This window comes from Pelodiscus sinensis, chromosome 24, assembly GCF_049634645.1.
Source record: "Pelodiscus sinensis isolate JC-2024 chromosome 24, ASM4963464v1, whole genome shotgun sequence".
Taxonomy (NCBI): domain Eukaryota; kingdom Metazoa; phylum Chordata; order Testudines; family Trionychidae; genus Pelodiscus; species Pelodiscus sinensis.
Genome location: NC_134734.1, coordinates 6,284,097 through 6,304,675, shown reverse-complemented (window position 1 = coordinate 6,304,675; position 20,579 = coordinate 6,284,097). Strand labels below are relative to the sequence as shown.

General features: G+C 54.2%; 2 protein-coding genes across 2 annotated transcripts in view; one reads left to right on the top strand and one right to left on the bottom strand.

The window, feature by feature from the left end:
* LOC102447923 (sushi, nidogen and EGF-like domain-containing protein 1) overlaps positions 1-6,032 on the bottom strand; it is a 64,748-nt gene extending 58,716 nt beyond the window's left edge. The window contains exon 1 of the mRNA XM_075907499.1: positions 5,646-6,032. The gene's annotated coding sequence lies outside the window, so the exon portion shown is untranslated. The remainder of the gene's footprint in view (positions 1-5,645) is intronic.
* LOC102450492 (IgGFc-binding protein-like) overlaps positions 1-20,556 on the top strand; it is a 27,896-nt gene extending 7,340 nt beyond the window's left edge. Inside the window, exons 4-17 of the mRNA XM_075908266.1 lie at positions 54-643; positions 1,075-1,648; positions 1,878-2,077; positions 3,050-3,191; positions 4,272-4,603; positions 7,026-7,599; positions 11,442-12,040; positions 12,626-13,190; positions 13,651-14,246; positions 14,372-14,942; positions 15,959-16,158; positions 17,760-18,140; positions 19,829-20,115; positions 20,350-20,556. Coding sequence (XP_075764381.1) covers positions 54-643; positions 1,075-1,648; positions 1,878-2,077; positions 3,050-3,191; positions 4,272-4,603; positions 7,026-7,599; positions 11,442-12,040; positions 12,626-13,190; positions 13,651-14,246; positions 14,372-14,942; positions 15,959-16,158; positions 17,760-18,140; positions 19,829-20,115; positions 20,350-20,359 — 5,621 coding nt within the window. The 3' untranslated portion in view covers positions 20,360-20,556. The remainder of the gene's footprint in view (positions 1-53; positions 644-1,074; positions 1,649-1,877; positions 2,078-3,049; positions 3,192-4,271; positions 4,604-7,025; positions 7,600-11,441; positions 12,041-12,625; positions 13,191-13,650; positions 14,247-14,371; positions 14,943-15,958; positions 16,159-17,759; positions 18,141-19,828; positions 20,116-20,349) is intronic.
* The last annotated feature ends 23 nt before the right edge of the window (positions 20,557-20,579 follow it).

The window sequence follows — 20,579 nt, the reverse complement described above, 5'->3', positions numbered from 1 at the left end:
CCCCGTCTCCTTTCCTCTGTGTGGGATGCTAACGCCGGTTGTTCCACTGCCAGGTGTCTCCTGTGCACCAAACAGCCACTACGAGGTCTGCGCCCGGGGCTGCCAGTCGACCTGCAGCAGCCTCTTGGCCCCGGTTCAGTGCTCGGCTCAGTGCTGGGAGGGCTGCGTGTGCGACGAGGGCTTTGTGCTGAGTGGCGACGAGTGCGTCCCTATGTCCCAGTGTGGGTGCCTGCACCAGGGACGTTATTATAAGGCTGGGGAGACCTTCCACCCAACGTGCCAGGAGCAGTGTGTGTGCCGGGCCGGCGGAGACGTTGTGTGCACGGGGCTGTCCTGCCGCCCTAATGAGGAGTGCAAGCTGGCGAACGGCGTCCGGAAATGCCGCCCTGTCGGATCCGCAACGTGTACTGCTGCCGGAGACCCCCACTACATCTCCTTCGACGGGGTCGCCTTCGACTTCCAAGGCACCTGCACCTACATCCTGGCCAAGACCTGCGCGGACACCGGGAACCTGACCTCCTTCGCCGTGAAGGTGGAGAACGTGCCCTGGGGCAACGGCAGGGTGTCCGTCACCAGGCTGGTGTCCGTGGAGGTCTACGGGCTCACGCTCACCCTGCTGCAGAACCGGAAGGGGCTCGTCATGGTAAGTTCTGCCGACGATGGGGCCGAACCCTGCCATGGCAATGCAAGGGCCACTTGTCCCACAGGTCAGTCATTCCAATTAATTCCCAGTAGGACTCAGGGTCTGATGGTGACCATGCTGACACCACAGGCCTTTGGGTTTCCCTGGTAAAGTGAGACCAGAATCCAGCGCCCACCCCAGTGCAGCCAGTGGATGATTTAACATTAACCCCAGAAAGCTGAGATCAGAATCCTGCCCTGAGCCCCTTACACTGAGCAAAGTGACTCAGGATTTACCTTGGACTCTAGGAGATCAGACTCTGCCCTAACGTAACTGAGTTCAGTGGAGTCACTACAGATTTGCCCAGCCGTCACTGGGACCCTCCCTTGTGTCCCTAACCCAGCCCTGCAGCACCCCTACCCCTGCCCAAGGGAACGCTCTGTCTCTCCCAGGTGGACGGGGTCTCCCACAACCTGCCTGTGGTCGTGGCCGAGGGGCAGCTCCAAGCATATCAGCACGGCGGGAACGTGCTGGTGCAAACGGACTTCGGCCTCACCGTGAGCTACGACCTGGTTTACCAGGCCAGAGTCACCGTCCCAGGGAACTACCAGGGGCAGATGTGTGGCTTGTGCGGGAACTACAACGGGCGCCGGGACGACGAGTTCCTGCTCCCCGGTGGCAGGCTGGCCCCTAACGTGGCGGCGTTCGGGTCGGCCTGGAAAGTCCCGGTCCCGGGGGCAGCCTGCGAGGACGGATGCAGTGGGAACAGCTGCCCGGTTTGTGAGGAGAGGAAGAAGGACGTCTTCAAACAGCGCCACTACTGCGGGGTGCTCACGGCCCCTGACGGCCCCTTCGCCGCCTGCCACGGCACGGTCAGCCCCAGCGTGTATTTCAACAACTGCCTTTATGACGTGTGCCTGGCCAACGGGGACTCCCCGGTCCTGTGCCAGAGCATCCACAGCTACGTGACGGCCTGCCAGGAGGCTGGGGCCTCCATCCAGCCCTGGAGGAGCGCCTCCTTCTGCCGTAAGTGCCGGGATGCCTCACCCTCTGGGGCAGGGGCAGTGATTCTGGGTAGCTCATGCCAGGCCACTGGGCTACTTCTGAGATGCCTTTGGGTGGGAACCAGCAACTTCAAGTTCCGCTCTAAGGGGGCCCTGGGTCTCTCGTCCCGTCTCCTCTCCCGGATGTCTGTACCTACAGCCCATGGGGTGAGATCTCCCCCCCCCATCCAGTGCTTCTCTCTCTGTTTCAGCTCTGCGCTGCCCGGCCCACAGCCACTACGAGGTGTGCGCCGACCTGTGCAGCACCACCTGCACCAGGCTCACCGACACCAGGAAGTGCCCAATCACCTGCGCCGAAGGCTGCCAGTGCGACGATGGCTTCCTCTTCGATGGCCAGGGCTGCGTGGCCCAGCAGGGCTGTGGGTGCTTCAGCAACGGGAAATATTACAAGGTACCGCCCCCTGCAGGGGTGTTAACACCCACCTGCTCGCCTCCTCCATGCCCTGCTCCCATCAGCCACGTGGGACCAGACTGTTGTGACTTGCCATTGGCCAATGCCCGAATCTCAGTGGAAAGACAAAAGGCACTGATGGGGCAAGGCTGGTTCCATGATCCCTGTATCCGGGGGGAGTTGGATCTAGTGGCTAGAGCAGGGTGGCTGGGAATCTCATGGGTTAAAGCAAAAGGAAGTGGTGAGCCAGGACTCCTGGCTCTGGGAGGAGGGTGGATCTGTGTCCAATGAAGTCAGAGATTGTAGCTTGGCTTTTGATCAGGGACCTGACAGTCAAAGATCAGAAAAGAGCAAGGGAGTTGGGAGCCCAGCCCCGAGTTCGGTTCCTGGCTCTGGAGAAGAGCGAGTGAGAGCAGGGGGCTGAGAGCCAGGCTGTGATTTCTGTGCCTGTGTCTGGGCTACGCAGAACTGAACATCTAGGCTACGTCTACACTGGCCCCTCTTCCGGAAGGGGCATGTAAATTTCAGCAGTCGTCGTAGGGAAATCCGCGGGGGATTTAAATATCCCCCGCGGCATTTAAATAAAAATGTCCGCCGCTTTTTTCCGGCTTTTAAAAAAGCCGGAAAAGAGCGTCTAGACTGGTCCCGATCCTCCGGAAAAAGTGCCCTTTTCCGGAGGCTCTTATTCTTACTTCAAAGAATAAGAGCCTCCGGAAAAGGGCACTTTTTCCGGAGGATCGGGACCAGTCTAGACGCTCTTTTCCGGCTTTTTTAAAAGCCGGAAAAAAGCGGCGGACATTTTTATTTAAATGCCGCGGGGGATATTTAAATCCCCCGCAGATTTCCCTACGACGACTGCTGAAATTTACATGCCCCTTCCGGAAGAGGGGCCAGTGTAGACGTAGCCCTACCCCCTCCAAAGCGCTGTTTGCCCCTAATGCAGCTGTGCCTTATTTCCCCTGTTCCAAACAGCCCCAGCAGCTGGTTATGAGGAGTGAGTGCCAGGAAAAGTGCACCTGCATTCCTGCCCAAGGGCTCACCTGCCAGCCCCACAGCTGTGCCAGCAACGAAAGCTGTGAGATGAGAGATGGGGCCATGCAGTGTGTTAACAAAGGTAATGGAGGGAGTGAAAGGGAAGCGATCACCGAGCCGCACATTAGAGCAGTCTCTGGGTACGTCTACACTGCACACTCAAATCGAAATAAGCTTTGCCAAATTTTGAAATAAAGCACAATTTCAAGATCCCTTGATAGGGATGCCAAACTAGTGGGCGTGGGGTAGCTATTTCGGGATACTTGCAGTCTAGACGTACCCGCTGTGGAATCACAACTTAGAGCAGGGGAGGGGAACATAAGGCTTGCCTGGATCCAGGGCCCCTCCCGCATTGGGGAGCCCATGCTGGTGCTCCAGCTCCCTCACTCTCTCCCCGCGGGGCTGGAGAATCTGCTAGTCTGGGGCCCCTAGGCTCTGGTGTGCAAGGGGAGTGTGGGGCGTGCCTTTCTCCTTCTCAGTCGGAGGTCACATCGGTGAGGGTATTTTGGTTTTGGGGCTTTTTTTGTTTCTCACTTGTGTGCAGTCCCCCAACCATGGCTAAGGGTCTGGTCCTTAGATCTAGGAGGAGAGTGGGGTCAAGTGGTTAGAGCAGGGTGGCTGGGAGCCAGTTGTCCTGGGATTGGCCCGTATCTCTGGGTGGGCTGTGGGACCTGGTGAGTCATATGGGTGGGAGGAGGGGGTTGGGAGCCAGGACATGTCATATCAAGGAAGTAATTTTATCCTTGGCATTTGGATCATGGACTTGACAGTCAAAAGGTAAAAAAAATCTCTTCTGTCCTGCCATCTAGGTCAAACACTGGTGTTCTTACCCTGCCTATTTCCTTCATTCCCATTGGACAGATCTTCCATCCTGCCTCTTGGCAGAGCTTGGATGGCAGGAGCCTTGTGGTCCCTTTAACCATACAGATCTTTGATTCTGTGGAAGCCGAGAGAGTTTTTCCCCCATCAGGCACTGAGCATGGGGTTGTAGTCTAGGCCTCTCACCTGTAGAAAACTGTCTCTCACTGACTCCTCCATGATTGGCCCCTCTGCTGAATGTCTTTGGGCCAGTTTGTGCTGGACCATAACTGGGTCTGTGCTGCACCAAGCTTGCCTGGCATCCAGCCCTCACTCATGGATTCTGGGATTTCTCTCCTTTCAGATCCCTGCAAAGGCCTGAAGTGCCGGGCCAAGGAGACATGCAAGATCGAGAACGGCCGTGCAATGTGTGTGCCCAACTACACTGGGACCTGCTGGGGCTGGGGGGACCCGCACTATCACACCTTCGACGGGCTGAACTTTGACTTCCAAGGCACCTGCACCTACACCCTGGCCAGTTACTGTGGGAGCGACCCTACCCTGGAGCCCTTCACCATCAATGAGAAGAACGACAACCGGGGGGGCAACCAGGCTGTGTCCTACGTGCGTCTGACCAACATCTACGTCTACGGGCACAACATCTCTATCCACAAGAACGAAGCTGGGAAAATCAGAGTGAGTCCAAAATGCACACATGGGTGGAAAAGTTACAGCTGGAATAAAACCATCTCCCCATCCATCCCCATACACCTGTATCCATCTCTGTCTATCCACCCACACAACTCTTTTTCTATCCATCCATCCCAAACATCCTCATGCATCTGAACATCCAAAAAAATGAACTGACTTCAAGTGATATGCTCTAGGTCCCTACCAAGTCATCTGTGCAATCTTGTCTCCAAGGATCACATTGGCCACCTGGTCCCTCTAGATCTCTTTCCCCAGTCTCCCTAGGCCACAGAATCCCTCCAAGTTCCACAGGCTAATTGGTTCCTTGGATGTACGGAGCGCAGTGTAGGACAGTGATGACCAGATGCAGCACAGGGCAAATGACAGCCGAACACCAAGAAGAACAAAGATGAGGAGGACCAGAGACAGTACAGGGTAAAGATGACAAAATCCAATAGAGTGTTACACTTTGGTTCAGTGATGTGATGGGAGCCTCAAGGGTTAAAGCTGACTACCCAGTGAAAACTATTGGATGATGGTGAAACAAATTATTTTTATTAAGTGGAATGATTTTTTTTTTAATCAAAGCTAACAATTAGCAAATGTTTTTTTTAAACTAGCAATTGCCCAATGCTTTTACAGGGTAGAAAACCCTAAACTTAGCTATACTTAATTAATTACAAACTTCTTTGATTACAATTCAACTATACCAAATCACTGGACTCTAATTTGCTTAACGAAAATTACAAAACCAAAGCCAATATAATGATAATAAAAACTCCATCCAAAGCCAGCCCCTCTATGGCTATTTTAGGGCAGCTGGTGGAGTTAGTCATAAATGTACTTTTACAACTTAACAACTCCGGGGCTTCTATTTCTAACACCTAAATACTTAACCTAAATACAACACTACTACACAACACAATTTCACTGTGTAATTCTGTAAAGCGTATCTAAGTTCTGTTAATCACACTGTGTAAATTGTATAAACTTAACACAATTTAACTATTAATTAAACCAATAACTTATACATTTAAGCAATACTTACAAATCCAGCAACGATAACAACTGAAAGACACACTAGAACTCGGAGCATGCTCAGGACTCGTGCATCCATATATTTGATTTGAAGGGTGGGGAGGCAGCCTCAGGGTGATCAATCCTTTAGCCGGGCAAAAAAAGACACGTGCCCTCAATATACGGAACCTCCGTCGAACAAAGGGGTAGAGGGTCTTTTATACAAAAATTCGGTGTCTGTGCCATGCTAGGGTCTGCATTTGGCAGGGCCTGATAGGCTAGTGATGAGGTAGTATGACAATACTGCCCTATAGGAATTTTCATGATGTATGCGTGATCCCCTCGTGGACAGGACCAGATGGGGCATAGTTAGTGTGAGACAGTTGTGTTTTATTACCTTATGTTTTCTTTTTCTCTTGCCCCTAAGACCGGTCAAGCTATGGTCAAATGAGGCTTATCTGTAACTGCAGCTAAGCGCTATCTAGTCATGCTCACCTCCCTGTTTTTTGGTGCCTGTGAGTCCCAGGATGCCTGTAAGGTCAAATTCCATTCACAAAAACTGCATTGTGCTTCCCATGCTCCTCTGAGTATCTGGGTTTTGTGTGAGGGGCCTTGTGTGGCAGGATGGGCTATACGCGAAGGCCGTGGACAGAAAAAGCCTGCTTTACAACACAGAGAACAAGGATGAGGTGGCCCAACCCAACAAAGTGTTGAGAAATGACACAAAGAAGAACAAGGACAACAAGGACCCGCCGGAATGAAAAACACGGATGGTGCTAATGAAATGCAATGAAGGGCTATCACGAATGTCCATGGAATGAACAGAGCCTCCGGTGGTCACACTCAATAAATGAGAGGAGAACCAAACATCTGAACAAGGATGACCATGGCTGAATAGAGAAAGGGTTGCAGTGACTGAACACAAAGAACAAAGACATTGATGACCATGCACAAAGCAGGGTGCTGACTACCATAGATAGAGACAATCCAAGAAGAACCAAGCTTTCATTTTGAAAATAATTGAAAACTTTTTGACCAATTCTCTCTCCCCGCCCCCACAATCGTACCCAGACATCCTCTGCAGAACACATACTGACAAGAGCAAATCCCTGATGAAATCCATAGGGGTTTCTCCTCTTTTCAGGCTATACAAAGCTCTCCTGGAGGAAGGATTTTGTGGTGTGTGGAGGGGGTTTCAAGCTGCAAATATCATTATCATTTCCTACAGTTATCTAATCAGCACTGGAAATTCACTCCAGAGCCAGATCCCTTGGAGACAGAACATTTTGTCCCTTAGCTCTCAAGCACTCATTCTGGGCCCTCTCCTCTGTACTGTCCCAGAGCAGTGTGCCACTTGTGAGGGGGGAGAGGGAAAGAGAAATAACAGTTGGCTCTTTCCTCCTACCTCTAGATCAATGATGTGAGCAGCAGCTTGCCGGTGACCCTGGAAGATGGTAAAATCAAGCTCTACCAGAGCGGTCTCAGTGCTGTCTTGCAGACAGACTTCGGTCTGAAGGTGTCCTATGACTGGAATTGGCACCTGATCATCACCCTCCCCAGCAGCTATTATGGGGCCACGTGCGGCCTTTGTGGGAACTTCAACCAAAACCATGGAGATGAAATGATGTCACCTACCGGCACCAGGGTCTCCTCCATCGTGGAGTGGGCCAGGAGCTGGAAAGTCACAGACCGGGACCCCTTCTGCTGGGATGACTGCAAAGGGAAATGCCCAGCCTGCGAGGAGGGCAAGCAGCAGATCTACGGGGGCGACGAATACTGCGGTTTGATCAGCAAAGCACCGGGAGGGCCCTTCAGAGAGTGTCACCCTAGAGTGAGCCCTGAGGACATTTTTGACAGCTGTGTCTATGACGTGTGTCTGAACGGGGGAGCCAGGATAATCCTGTGCCAGGCGCTGGGGGCCTACGCTGCCATCTGCAAGAAACAGGGCCTCACCGTCTATGACTGGAGGACACCGTCCGGCTGTGGTGAGCTCTGGGGTTTGGTTTCTTTATTGACAAAGGCAGCAATTACACTAGCCAGGCTGTTTACTCAACTGCTTGAGGAGATGCTGAGGGGCTAAGTATCAAGGCAGGTACCAGGCGTAGATACTGGACTTGACAAGTAGGTACTCTGGGGACACATGCATTAGAAATCTGTAGAATAGACTACTGAGACTGAGAGTGGATTTTAGAGACTTGGATTTGGTAGATTAGGTTAGATTAGATCAGATCTGGTGAGGTTAGGCTAGGCTAGAATAGATCAGAGAAGGAGTCAATATATTGTTGGGCGACAGATAGATTGCATGGATAGCAAAATTAAACTGATGGATTAGGTTTGGTTTATAAGGATGAGCATGCAAAATGGGGGGGGGGGAAGCAGGGTCATCCCCCCAATAATTGAACTCCTCGGGGTCCTGTGGGACCCTGGCAGGACTGGCATGCTGTCCTCCAGTCGTGCAGCCCCATCAGAGCAGGCCCCTGTGAAAATGCTGGATTTAAATGCCCATGCCTGCCCCAGCCCAGAAGAAAACACAGTCAAAGTTTGGAGATGACACAAAAATTGGGGGAGTGGTAAATACAGAAGAGGGCAGGTTCCTGATTCAGAGCACTCTGGATTGCTTGGTAAACGCAGTGCAAGCAAACCACATGCGCTTTCATACAGGTAAATGTAAAAGGTGCAGGTGGGAACAAGAACCAGACTGACAGGCAGGGGACTCTGTCCTGGGAAGCAGGGGCAGTGAGAAAGATGTGGGGTCATAGTGGAGAACCAACTGGACATGAGCTTCCAGTCAGTCGTGACCGGTCCACCCCCCTCCAAAGCCGCTCCATCCCCCTGTGCAGGGGAGGTCATGGGAGACAAGGCAGGGATCTTGTGAGGCACAGAACATTTTATAACATCCTCCCCCATGTAGTCTAATGCCCAAGGTCAAATATTCTGTCACCCTTTGGAAACACCCCCCCCCCTTTGAATGAGGCAGCTGTGTCGTTGTACTCACCGATATATGTGTTGTTCTCAACAGTGAATGTGGGGGGGGGGGAAGGGAGGGTTACTTCCCTATGGGGGGGTCACCATTGGGCATGAGGGGAATGATTTAGTGGGTGGATTGAGGTGGGCTTATCGGGCCCCTGGGCAAGGTGGAGGGGGGCACAGCTCCATGCTCCCAGAAGAGTTGGGGCTTTGGGAAGAAGGGGATGGGCTGGGGAAGCCAGTCCTCAGCGCTGCCCACAGTGCACTGCTCAGGCCCCCTCATCTCCTAGGCACCCCTCAGACCTGTCCAGAGCTTTTGCATGATGCTCCGGTGTCGATTTAAAGGCCCAGGGGCTCAGGCTGCAGCCATCCTGTCATTGCAGTGATGGCAGAACTGGGAGCCCCAGGCCTTTTTGAAACGCTGAGCCCTAGGGCAACTGACCCCTTTGCTCCCCTGCCAGTGGGCCTGGGTAGACTGGATGGAAGATGGATTGCTGGGTAGCAGTGTGCTTGGAGAGATTCAAATGCTTCTCAGCTGATGAGCCTGTGTTTCTGTGGGTGGTGCACATCTGCACAGATCTTAGTACATATAATAAAATTTATTCCCTGCATGGATGGAAAAAAAATAGTGGGAACTTTTGTGGGTGGATTGGATGGAAGAGAGGGATGGGTCAGAAAGAGATAGAAAGAGGAGAAACACCCAAAATATAACCTGGAAATACAGGGTAAATCCCCAGCAGGATCTACTTAACTGTCCCAAGGCATCTGGCAAGAGTGAGGCTTCCAGCTGAAGCCTTGACAAGTGAGATCCAATGTTCTTAGACTTTCTAGAAGAAGGGGGCACTTCTCTTCTGCCCCAGGTACCAAACTCCCAGTCCCCACTTGGCTGCTCCCCAGTGATGCTCCCTGAGTGTGGCTGCTAGTACATTGGGCCTGTGATATTAGAACTTGGCTCTGGCTCCTGCTGAATCTAAGGGTATGTCTACACTAAAGAGTTAGTTCGAACTAACGGACGTTAGTTCAAACTAACTTTCATAGGCGCTACACTAGCGCTCCGCTAGTTCGAACTTAATTCGAACTAGCGGAGCGCTTAGTTCGAACTAGGTAATCCTCATTTTACGAGGATTAAGCCTAGTTCGAACTAGCTAGATCGAATTAAGGGGTTTATAGCTCCTTAATTCGAACTAGTGGGAGGCTAGCCCTCCCCAGATTTCCCTGGTGGCCACTCTGGCCAACACCAGGGAAACTCTATTGCCCCCCTCCTGGCCCCGGACCTCTTAAAGGGGCACGGGCTGGCTACGGTGCCTGTGCCAGGTGCAAGCCTGCCAGCACCCAGCCAGCAGACCCTGCACCTGGCACGGCTCGAGCCAGTCACCCGATGCCCCCCAGCCCTCCCCCTCTTCCCGGGACCAGGCTGGCGGCTCCCGGGAGCTTGCCCGGGACCGCAAGAGGCGGGCACCCGCCTGGGCTAGTGCGGACATCGTGGACTTTGTCCACGATCTCCGCACTAGGCACAGGAAAGTGGCCATCTAGGGCAGGAGAGCTGCCAGCCTGGCCACCCAGGAGCAGGTGTGCATGAAAATCAAGGGGGTCCACTGAGACCCCCGACCCTGAGCCCTGAGCTTACAATGGCCATACTGGGTCAGACCAAAGGTCCGTCTAGCCCAGTAGCCAGTCTGCCAACAGCGGCCAACCCTAGGGACCTTGGAGGGGATGGACCGAAGACAGTGACCAAGCCATTTGTCTCGTGCCATTCCTCTCCAGCCTTCCACAAACTTTGGGCAGGGACACCACTCCGACCCCCTGGCTAATAGCACTCCATAGACCCAACCTCCATGACTTGATCTCACGTCCCTTTAAACTCTGTTCTAGTTGTAGCCTTCACAGCCTCCTGCAGCAAGGAGTTGCACAGGTAGACTCTTTGCTTTGTGAAGAACAACTTTCTCTTACTACTTTGAAGCCTGCTACCCATTCCTTTCCTTTGGTGTCCTCTAGTCCTTCTTTATGGGAACTAATGAAGAACTTTTCTGTATGCACCCTCTCCATCCAACTCCTGCTTTTAGAGACCTCTATCCTGTCCCCCCTCCGTCTCCTCTTTTCTAAGCTGAAAAGTCCCAGTCTCTTTAGCCTCTCTTCATATGGGACCTGTTCCCAACCCCTGATCATTGTAGTTGCCCTCCCCTCTCCCAGCCTTTCTCTTCCCCTCTCCCACCTCCTTTTCCCAGTCTCCCCCAGTTTTGTTCAAGAAAGACAGATTCCATTTTTGAACACAATTGTCCTTTATTTTGTACATCAAGAAAAGGGGCTAGGGAAGGGTAAGTGGAAGGAGGTGAGGGAGGAATGGGGTACGAGCCCCCAATGGGGAGGACTGGGCTGGCTCTGCGGGCTTCTGGGGGTGGAAGCTCTCCTGCAGCCCCCCAATTGCCCCCTCTCCCCAGATGGCAGCCTGCGGCAAGTACAGCCGGGCTGATGGCCGAGTGCTGTGATGTGCCTAGTGTGGGCACTCCGGGCACTCCAAGCCAGGACTGCTTTGCAAGCAGGGCACCCCTAAGAACTGTCTGTCCGGGGTGGGGGTCGGGTCCCTTTAAGCGCAGCCCTTGGCTAGCCTGAGACAGCATCTCCACGCTCTAAGTCCTCCTCTGATGCCCTGCCGGCACTGCTTCCGGCCATCCTTAAGCCTGGTTCAGGGTCCACTCAATGTGGACATGCCAGTTCGAATTAGCAAAACGCTAATTCAAACTAGTTTTTAGTTCTAGACGCGTTAGTTCGAATTAGCGCTGTTGTGTAGACATACCCTAAGATAGTGTTTTAGGTCTATTTCCTGTGGTGTTTCATCTCCCCCTCTCTGTGCCCCTCCCAGTCCTGCCCTGCCCTGACAACAGCCATTACGAGGCCTGTGGGGACGCCTGCCCGGCCAGTTGCTCCGACCGCACTGCCAATGCCTCCTGCCCAGAGCCCTGTGTGGAGACCTGCCAGTGTAACGCCGGTTACGTCCTCAGCACCGGGCAGTGCGTCCCCGTGGGGAGCTGTGGCTGCGACTACAACGGCCGTTACTACCAACCCAGCGAGGAGTTCTGGGCCGATGAGAACTGCCGCTCTCGGTGCAGGTGTGACCCCAGCCTGGGCATGGTGCTTTGCCAGGAGACCAGCTGCAAGGCTAGTGAGAGATGCGCCGTGGTCAACGGGGTCCGGGGCTGCCAGCCAATCAGCTACTCCACCTGCACGGCCTCCGGGGACCCTCACTACACCACCTTCGATGGGAAGAAGTACGACTTCATGGGCACCTGCATCTACCAACTGGCGGGGGTCTGCTCCCAGGACCCCACGCTCACCCCGTTCAGCATCAAGGTGGAGAATAACAACCGGGGAAGCAAGACCGTGTCCTTCACCAAGGCGGTGACCTTGGAGGTGTATGGCAGAAACATCACTCTCAGCCAGCAGCATCCCCGCAAGATCAAGGTAGGGGCAGAGAGCCGCAGGGCTGCTTGGGGAGCTGGGAGCAGGAACTCTTGCCCTTGAGCCAATGCCCCTGGTTTCTCTCCCCATCGAAGTGCCAAGTCCGGCCTCCCCTGCACACTGAGCTGGCGGGCGCCTGGGAAGTACGTGTGCGCCTCCTTGGGGCTCGGTTTGGAAGGGCAGTTCAGCTGGTAACCTCCTGGGCACCCAAAGCACTCGCTCCTTCACCTGGGCACTGAGCTGTGTTGATTCTGGGAGGGCTGCTCCGACCATCAGGGCTTTTCGACACGGATGGCGTTTGTGGGCCGACCCTCCTATAACACTCCTGGCCCTAGAGCCCACGCCCCTGGCACAGCCAGGAATGCAGTCCAGGAGTCCTGGCTCGAGCACCTGCTGCAGCGATGAGATCACACTCTCCTTGCACAGCCAGGCACAGAATATAGAGTCCTGACTCCCAGGCTACCCTGCTCAATCCCAGCACACACTAGCCCCCTGCAGAGCTTGGGACAAGAGCCCGAGTCCTGGGTGCCCCCCTCTCCTCGCAGTGTTTGCTCACAAGTGAGCCCAGTACGGCCGTGTCTCTTCCAGGTGGACGGAGTCTTTGTGGATCTGCCTTTCTACCATGAGGAGAAGCTTCAGGCCTATGTCAGCGGAGCCCACGTCCTCATCAAGACCGCCTTCGACCTGAGGGTGACCTTTGACTGGAACAGCCTGGTCCGGGTCACCGTGCCCAGCACCTATGCCAACGCCCTCTGCGGCCTGTGCGGCGACAACAACCAAACCGCCAGTGACGACCTGACCATGAGGGACGGGAGACGGGCGGCCAACGCCGTCCAGTTCGCAGAGAGCTGGAAGGTGGAGGAGAGCCCAGGGTGCTCGGACATCTGCACCGGGAACTGCCCTCTCTGCAGCGAAGCTGAGAAACAACCCTACAAAGGCCCTCGGTTCTGTGGGCTCCTCACCACAGGGGACGGGCCCTTCAGAGAGTGCCACAGAGTCATCAACCCCGCCCCCTTCTTCGACGACTGCGTCTTGGACACCTGCCAGTACAAGGGTCACCGTGACGCCCTGTGCAGCGCGATCGGTGCCTACGTGGCGGCCTGCCAGGCCAGGGGCATCCCGCTGGGGCCATGGAGATCGGCCTCCTTCTGCAGTAAGTGTCGCTAATTGACGCTGCTTCATGAATTGGCTCATGTGCATGTCCTCCGGGTCACCGACAGGAAGGGTTACTTCCTTGGCAAGGCTTTTACCTCATGCTGAAGAAACGGAGCCCCGTCCACTTGCCAGCACCTTTGTCCCAGGGCTTGGAAGTGCTTTGCCATCCGGGTGCAAGGCAGAGAGAAGCCAGTGGCAGAACCTAGGAGTCCTGACTCCCAGTCTGCACTGCTTTAACCCTCTAGACCCAACCGCCCTTCCACACCTGGGATACAAGACAGGAGATCTGACCCCTGCTCTAATCAGTAGGCCCATCTCCCCTCCCAGCATCTAATCCATGAGGCCTGGCTCCCAACCACCCAGAACAATGCTATTGTATGTGATATGATTTGTCTCCACTTACCTGCACATTTCTTCCTTCCCTCACCTCCTGTGCATGTTTCCTCTTCTTCCTGCAGGCCCCACCTGCCCCCGCAACTCCCACTACGAGCTCTGTGGGAACGGCTGCCCTGCCACCTGCCACGGCCTCTCAGCGCCAGATGGCTGTGACGCCCCCTGTGCCGAAGGGTGTTTCTGTGACGCTGGATTCCTCCTGAGTGGAGACCGGTGTGTCCCCGTCGCGCAGTGCGGCTGCATGCACCATGGCAGGTACTACCGGAGGGGAGAGGAGTTCTACCCCAGCACCTCCTGCCAGGAGCGGTGCCGGTGTCAAGACAACGGGGCCGTCGAGTGCCGGGAGGCCTCGTGCAGAGCCAGCGAGCAGTGCAGGGTGGAGAACGGAGTCCTGGGCTGCCACGCCAAGGGCTGTGGCAAATGTGTTGCATCTGGTGATCGTCACTATCTGACCTTCGATGGACGGGCCTTTGATTTCCAGGGCAATTGCACTTACAGCTTAGCCAGAGTCTGCAGTAGTGACGCTGGGCTGGCCAACTTCTCCGTGTTGGTAGAAAATAGAATCTATGGTAATGGCCAATTGTCAGTGGCACGGACGGTGAGAGTCTCTGTTCATGGCTACACTGTCACCATGGAGAGGGGAAGGAAATGGAAAGTCACGGTAAGTCCTGTCTGCGATTACGCTCATTGTAGCCTAGAGTGACGTGTGTGTGTGTGTGTGTGTGTCCATAACACAGCTTCTGAGTCCCCACTGATGACGAAGTCATTCCTCACTCATTGGCACAGGTGGATGGGGAATTCTACACTCTCCCACTGGCTACCGATGATGGGAAACTTTGGATCAACCAGGAGGGGAACAACATCATTGTCCAGTCTGCTTCTGGCCCGAAAGTCCTTTACGATACGTCCTATTATGTCCTAGTCTCCGTCCCCAGCTCCTACCAGGGACACGTGTGCGGCTTGTGTGGCAACTTCAATGGCGACAAGAACGACGACTTCCTGCTTCCCAGTGGGAAGAGCGCCCAGAACGCGGATGAGTTTGGGGCTGCCTGGAAGGTGCCCGTTGAGGGCGTCACGTGCTCCCATGGTTGTGGGGACAGGTGCCCCGCCTGCGATGCAGCAAAGATGGTGCCGTACCAGGCTGAGAGCTCCTGTGGGCTGATCAAAGCTCCAGCCGGTCCCTTTAAAGACTGTCACTCGCTCGTCAGCCCTGCCGAGTATTTCAGCCATTGCCTCTATGACATGTGTGCAGCCAACGGAGCCAGGGAAATCCTCTGCCAGAGCCTGCAGGCCTACGTGGCCACATGCCAGGCAGCTGGAGGCACAGTCAGAGCCTGGAGAACGGCCTCTTTCTGCCGTAAGTTTATTTTCCTCTGAATGCGCAGTTAGTGTCGCTGTCACAGCCCCTCTCCAAGCGTTCTGAGGGGTCAGTGGCTCTTTAGGAGTGATTGCAGGGGATGGGCCGGGTGAGGCAGGCCTGGTCTACACTACTCCTAGAAATCCGATTGGCCTAGTCGATTGCTCTACTCTGCACTAGTTAGGCCTCAGCTGGAGTACTGTGTCCAGTTCTGGGCACCACATTTCAAGAAAGATGTGGAGAAATTGGAAAGGGTACAGAGAAGAGCGACAAGAAAGATTAAAGGTTTAGAGAACATGACCTATGAAGCCAGGCTTCATGAACTGGGCTTGTTTAGTTTGGAAAAAAGAAGATTAAGGGGGGACATGATAGCGGTTTTCAAATATCTAAAAGGGTGTCACAAGGAGGAAGGCGAAAATTTGTTCCTCTTGGTTTCTGAGGACAGGACAAGGAGTAATGGGCTTAAAGTGCAGCAGGGGAGGTTTAGATTGGACATTAGGAAAAAATTCCTAACTGTCAGGGTGGTCAAATATTGGAATAAATTGCCAAGGGAGGTGGTGGAATCTCCCTCTCTGGAGATATTTAAGAACAGGTTAGATAGACATCTGTCAGGGATGGTGTAGACGGAGCTTGGTCCTGCCTTGAGGGCGGGGGGCTGGACTCGATGACCTCTCGAGGTCCCTTCCAGTCCTATTATTCTATGATTCTATTCTAGTCACATCGCTCCAGGCTGTGAGAAATTCCACCCCCGGTGCGAGGTAGCTAGGTCACCCTCAGTCTGCTGTCCACACAGCTGTGTCCATGGAAGAATTCTCCCACCCACTGAGCCACCGTCTCTCAAAGAGGCAGATTAACTGCACCAATGGGAGAACCCCTTCTGTAGATGCAGGAAGCATCTACAGCAGGGTGTTTCAGCAGCATAGCTGCCATGCCATAGCTGTGCCACTGGACCGGCTGCAGTGCCAACATCGCCTCAGATTTTCCTGTCTCTCTCTCATTTGCTTCTGCCTCTCCAGCTTTCACCTGCCCGGCCAACAGTCACTACGAGCTGTGCACAAGGTCCTGCGATTTCACCTGCGCCGGCTTGTTCTCCCCTGCCCAGTGCACTGCGAAGTGCTTTGAGGGCTGCCAGTGCAACGCTGGCTACGCATTCAATGGGGAAACGTGCGTGTCCATGGAAGGATGCGGCTGCCTGCATGACGGGCGCTACCTCAAGGTGGGTGCTGGGGTATCAGGAGGCTGTCGGCCTTGAGGCTTTTTGCATTGGCTGCCTGTGTAGCTTTGGGACTGTCCCAGCTTCCCAGCGGGAGTTCCAGTGACTGTGTCTGTGTCCTAGAGCTGCCCTGCCTTCAGTCACCCCCCTGCCATCCGCTGCCATCTAGAGCATTGGGCTAGAAGAGCTTCAAACACCTGCCCTGCCTGATCCTGGCACCTGGAAATGAAACCGTATGCCATATCCTGGGCCGGTCACAGGAAATCCATTGGAGTGGATGGAGAATGGGATAGGGAGCCCTTCCCCACGAGGGGGCGCCATCTTTGGTCCACCCCTAGCATGGGAGACTGGGTGGTTCAGCGAGTGGGGGATGGGACATGGGACGGTTAGGGGAAGTGGAGGCTGGGAGGATGGGGAATGGGAGAGAGGCCTTTCCTGTCTAGGAGCTTCATTCACTTATCAGAGAGCCTCGCTGGGCCCCTGGCAAGGGGGGTTGGTCCCTTCTCAGTGCTCCCATAAGGAGCAGATACTCAGGGGCCAGGGGCAGGGTGAGAGCTAGGCAGCCCTCAGGGCAGCCAGGGAAGAATCCCATCTCCCCCAGGCAGCCCTGCTCTGGGAAGTGCAGTGCTACCACTGTGACAGAAAGGGCCCGTGGATCTGGTCTCCATTGCCGCTTCTGCAGTAGCAGCAGCCTGGAGTTCTGGGCCCTTGTCTCACTGATTCCTGGGCATCTGCCCCTTTGCACCTCCTGTCAGCAGCCTGCTTATCATGGTCCATTTTCAGCCCAGGCAGGCAGTAGGGATATGATAGCATGTCCCGGGCTCATCAGTTAACCCTCACAGCTAGACACAACCACCCCACCCCGCCACTGACCCTGCGCTGCAGCCTCAGTATCTGCCAACTCGCTTCCCCTCTGTGCATCTGTCCCTTTGTCTTCTTCCCAGGAGAGAGCCCCTGCGAGCCCAGCTCTTCACCCAGCTCAGGGCCTTTGCTTTGCTTCCTTGTAGCTACATTCCTTTCTCTGGGTAGTCGGTCAGTGCAGATGACTGTCCCGGGTCTTGGGGTTTCCACTGTCTCTTCCAGGTCCTCCATTCACAGGCCTGGACTTTATTCCATTTGTTACTAACATATAGCTGTCCAACAGGCATATGAGTCTGATGCCCCACTCCCTTTCCTTTACACAGTGCACAGAAGTACAATGTACCCAGGGAAACTGAGGCACACATAGAGCTAAAAAAATATTACTAAAATTCCCAGTTTCTGCTCAGATTATTGCAGCACAAAACAGCTTGGGATATGCCCCCAGAGGTCCCAGTGGCACACATGGTAGCGCTCAGCCTCACGGGGGAGGGGGATACAGTAATTTGAGTAGGATTTTGCAGTTTGGCTGTTCACACCTGGGCTAAGATACTTGGGCAGAAGAAAGATCCCCCGAAATAACTCTGCTCACTCACTATTGATAGGTAAGCCCCCAGCGTAACGGGACCCCGACCTCCACAGCCTCCCACAATTTAAACAATCAAAGGGAGCTTTAAGTAGATCCCATCTCGGGATTTTTCTCGCACTGCTTTGCTGTAACAAATTTGTTGGGAATTTCCCTGCAGGCCGGGGAGAGTGTCATCTCCAGCACTTGCTCAGAGAAATGCACCTGCCAGGCCTCAGGCGGGCTCGTCTGCAAGCCACACAGATGCCTTGTCCAGGAGATCTGTGCGCTACAGGAGGGGGTGCGCAGCTGTGTGAAGCAGAAGGGCCGGTGCATCCTGCTCCCGGGAGGCCAGCTCACCTCCTTCGACGGCGCCTCTGGTGGAGATCTCCCCAGTGGAGCGTACGAGCTGGCGTCTCTCTGCAACAGCAGCACCCCCTCCTGGTTCAGGCTGGTGGTGGAGGTCAGGGCCTGTGGTGACGAGGGACGCACGGCTGGGACGACCGCCTACATTTTCTTCCAAGATGCCTTCATAGCTGTGAAAAGGAGCAAGGAGACCTGGGTAAGAGGGGCCCGTGTCAGAACAGCCTCAGGCCAAGGGGCAGGCAGCTCATTCAGCGGCCAGTGAATTGATGAACATTACAGGGATGTTGACCCTCATAACCGAGGCCCATCTGGGCAGCTCGGTGACCAGTTCATGAGCCGCACGAACCCCCTGTGCTGACAGGATGTGGGGTACAGGCTCTGGGGGTGGCAAGCGGTGGATGAACAATTATTCAGTAGCAAAGAATGAATTAGAGCCCAGGAGTCCTGACTTCCCCCTGTTCTAGCCCTCCAGAGCCCACTCCCCTTCCAGAGCTGGGGATGCCATCCAGGAGTCCTGCCTCCCAGCCTCTGCCCCTCCGCCTCCCTCGCTGTGTCCCACGCGGAAGGTTGGAGGAGAGGCAGGGACACTGTGACCCAGTGGGGGACCTTGGCTTCAGAGAAGGACCTGACCATTGAGGGAGAGACCCCTCCACTGCAGCCGTACCTGTCCGTATGGGGAGATATCCTTTCCCCTTATGATTACCCAATACAGCAGAGGGAGGTGTCAGAGGCATGGTCATAGAATCTTAGGGTTGGAAGAAACCTCAGGAGGTTGAGTCCAACCCCCTGCTCAAAGTATCATGGTGGCCATTCGGAACTCGATAGCTTGAATGGCTGTTTGCAGCACTGCCATAGGCATGTTGGTCCCAGGGTGAGGGAATATCTTGTATTGAACCAAAGTCCGCTGCTAGAAGGGACTGGCCTGGAGCTAGGCAGGCCTGGAGAAGAGCTCTGTGTATCCTGAGAAATTGTGCTGCCACCAACAGAAGTTGATCCCCTATTACATCACCCACCTTGTCTATCTCTTGATTGGCTGCTCTCATTTATGTGTAAATTAGGGTATTAAATCATTTACATAAGGTCTCTAGAGTTCTTTACTTTTCTCTCTGGGTGTATGTCTACACTAGCCCCCTAGTTCAAACTAGGGAGGCTAATGTAGGCATTCAAAGTTGCAAATCAAGCCTGGGATTTAAATATCCACACTTGATTTGCATCTTCCCGGCCAGTCGCCATTTTTTGAAATTTACAAGTCTGGACTAACTGCCCGCGTCTACACGCGGCAGGGACCTGGTATTTTGAATTAAAGCCCCTAAATCGAACTATCTGTTAAACCTCCTTGCAGGTTTAACTAGGGGGCTAGTGTAGACATATCCTTAGAGACATAATTGCTCACAGGTCCGTACCACTAAGGGCAGGAGGGACTTTTGCCAATCAAGTTGTCCATGCAAATCGCTGCACTTTCATAGGGTACTGAGCAAATTGGAACAGTTTGCTCTCCAGAGCACTGGTCCTTGATTGGCTCCTTGGTGTTTTCTGCACTTCTCCTCCTAACTGTGTAGACCTTTAATGTGGCCCAGAAACACTAGATCCCATTACCTGGCATTGGGGCTCATGGACTCTAGATCTAGTATTATAATGGGGCCTGTAGACTCTAGAACCTGCTGCCATGTAATGTTGTCTGTGAACTCTGGCTCAGCTCCAGCCCCCATTTCATTCACCCCAATCAATGGCCAGTGCTCTGGAGAGCAAACTTTTCTGATTCACTGAGTAGTTGGGACTGGTCCTGCTTTGGGCAGGGGGCTGGAATTAATGACCTCCTGAGGTCTCTTCCAGCTCTATTCTATGTTCCCTGGCTCTCCTCTGACCTATATCTGTGTCTCCCAGGTGAACGGGCGCTCGATGCAGCTCCCGGCAAAGGTCTCCGACGCGGTGTCTGTGAGTGAGTCTCAGGGCGGTGTGGCCGTGGTCCAGGCCTCGGGGGTGCAGGTTCTGTTCAGCCCCAGAGGGCAGGTGACGGTGCGAGTCGGCGAGAGCCTGGCTAACAAGCTGTGCGCATCCTGTGGAAACTTCAATGACGACATCTCCGACGACCTGCGGCTGCCTGGCGGGGGCTTTGCAAGGAACATCACTGAGGTCGTCAGTGCCTGGAAGGCTGGAGATTTCTCTGGGTGGTGAGTGGCTCTGCAGAGGCTGCCCTTTTCGCCAATCGTTCTGTGGTGATCTATAGGTGCCTCCATGGGGATGATAGTGTGACTGTAATTCTCTGGCCTATGCACTGCAGAAAGTCAGACTAGATGCCCATATGCTCCTTTTGGCCTTAACTTTTAAGGGCAAAGGATTCTTTCAGAGACCTCTTCCCAGCCTGAAGGAGGCTGATTAACTCCTCTTCTGCTTTTGTTTTCTAGTGGCATCTAAACAAACCCTGGCTGCTGAAGCATCTTCCCTCCCTTTGGTGGATCTGCTGCCATCTTAGTTAGGAATTGTTCACAGTGCCATTGCTGTAGCCTGCGTGACTGCTTGTGTCCGCTAGGCCATTGAGTGGGAAAGTCTTTGTTCTGATGGTCAATAAAAACGAATTAACCTGCAGACATGATTGGGAACCAATAAAGTCACCTTTGCAAACCTCATTGAGTGA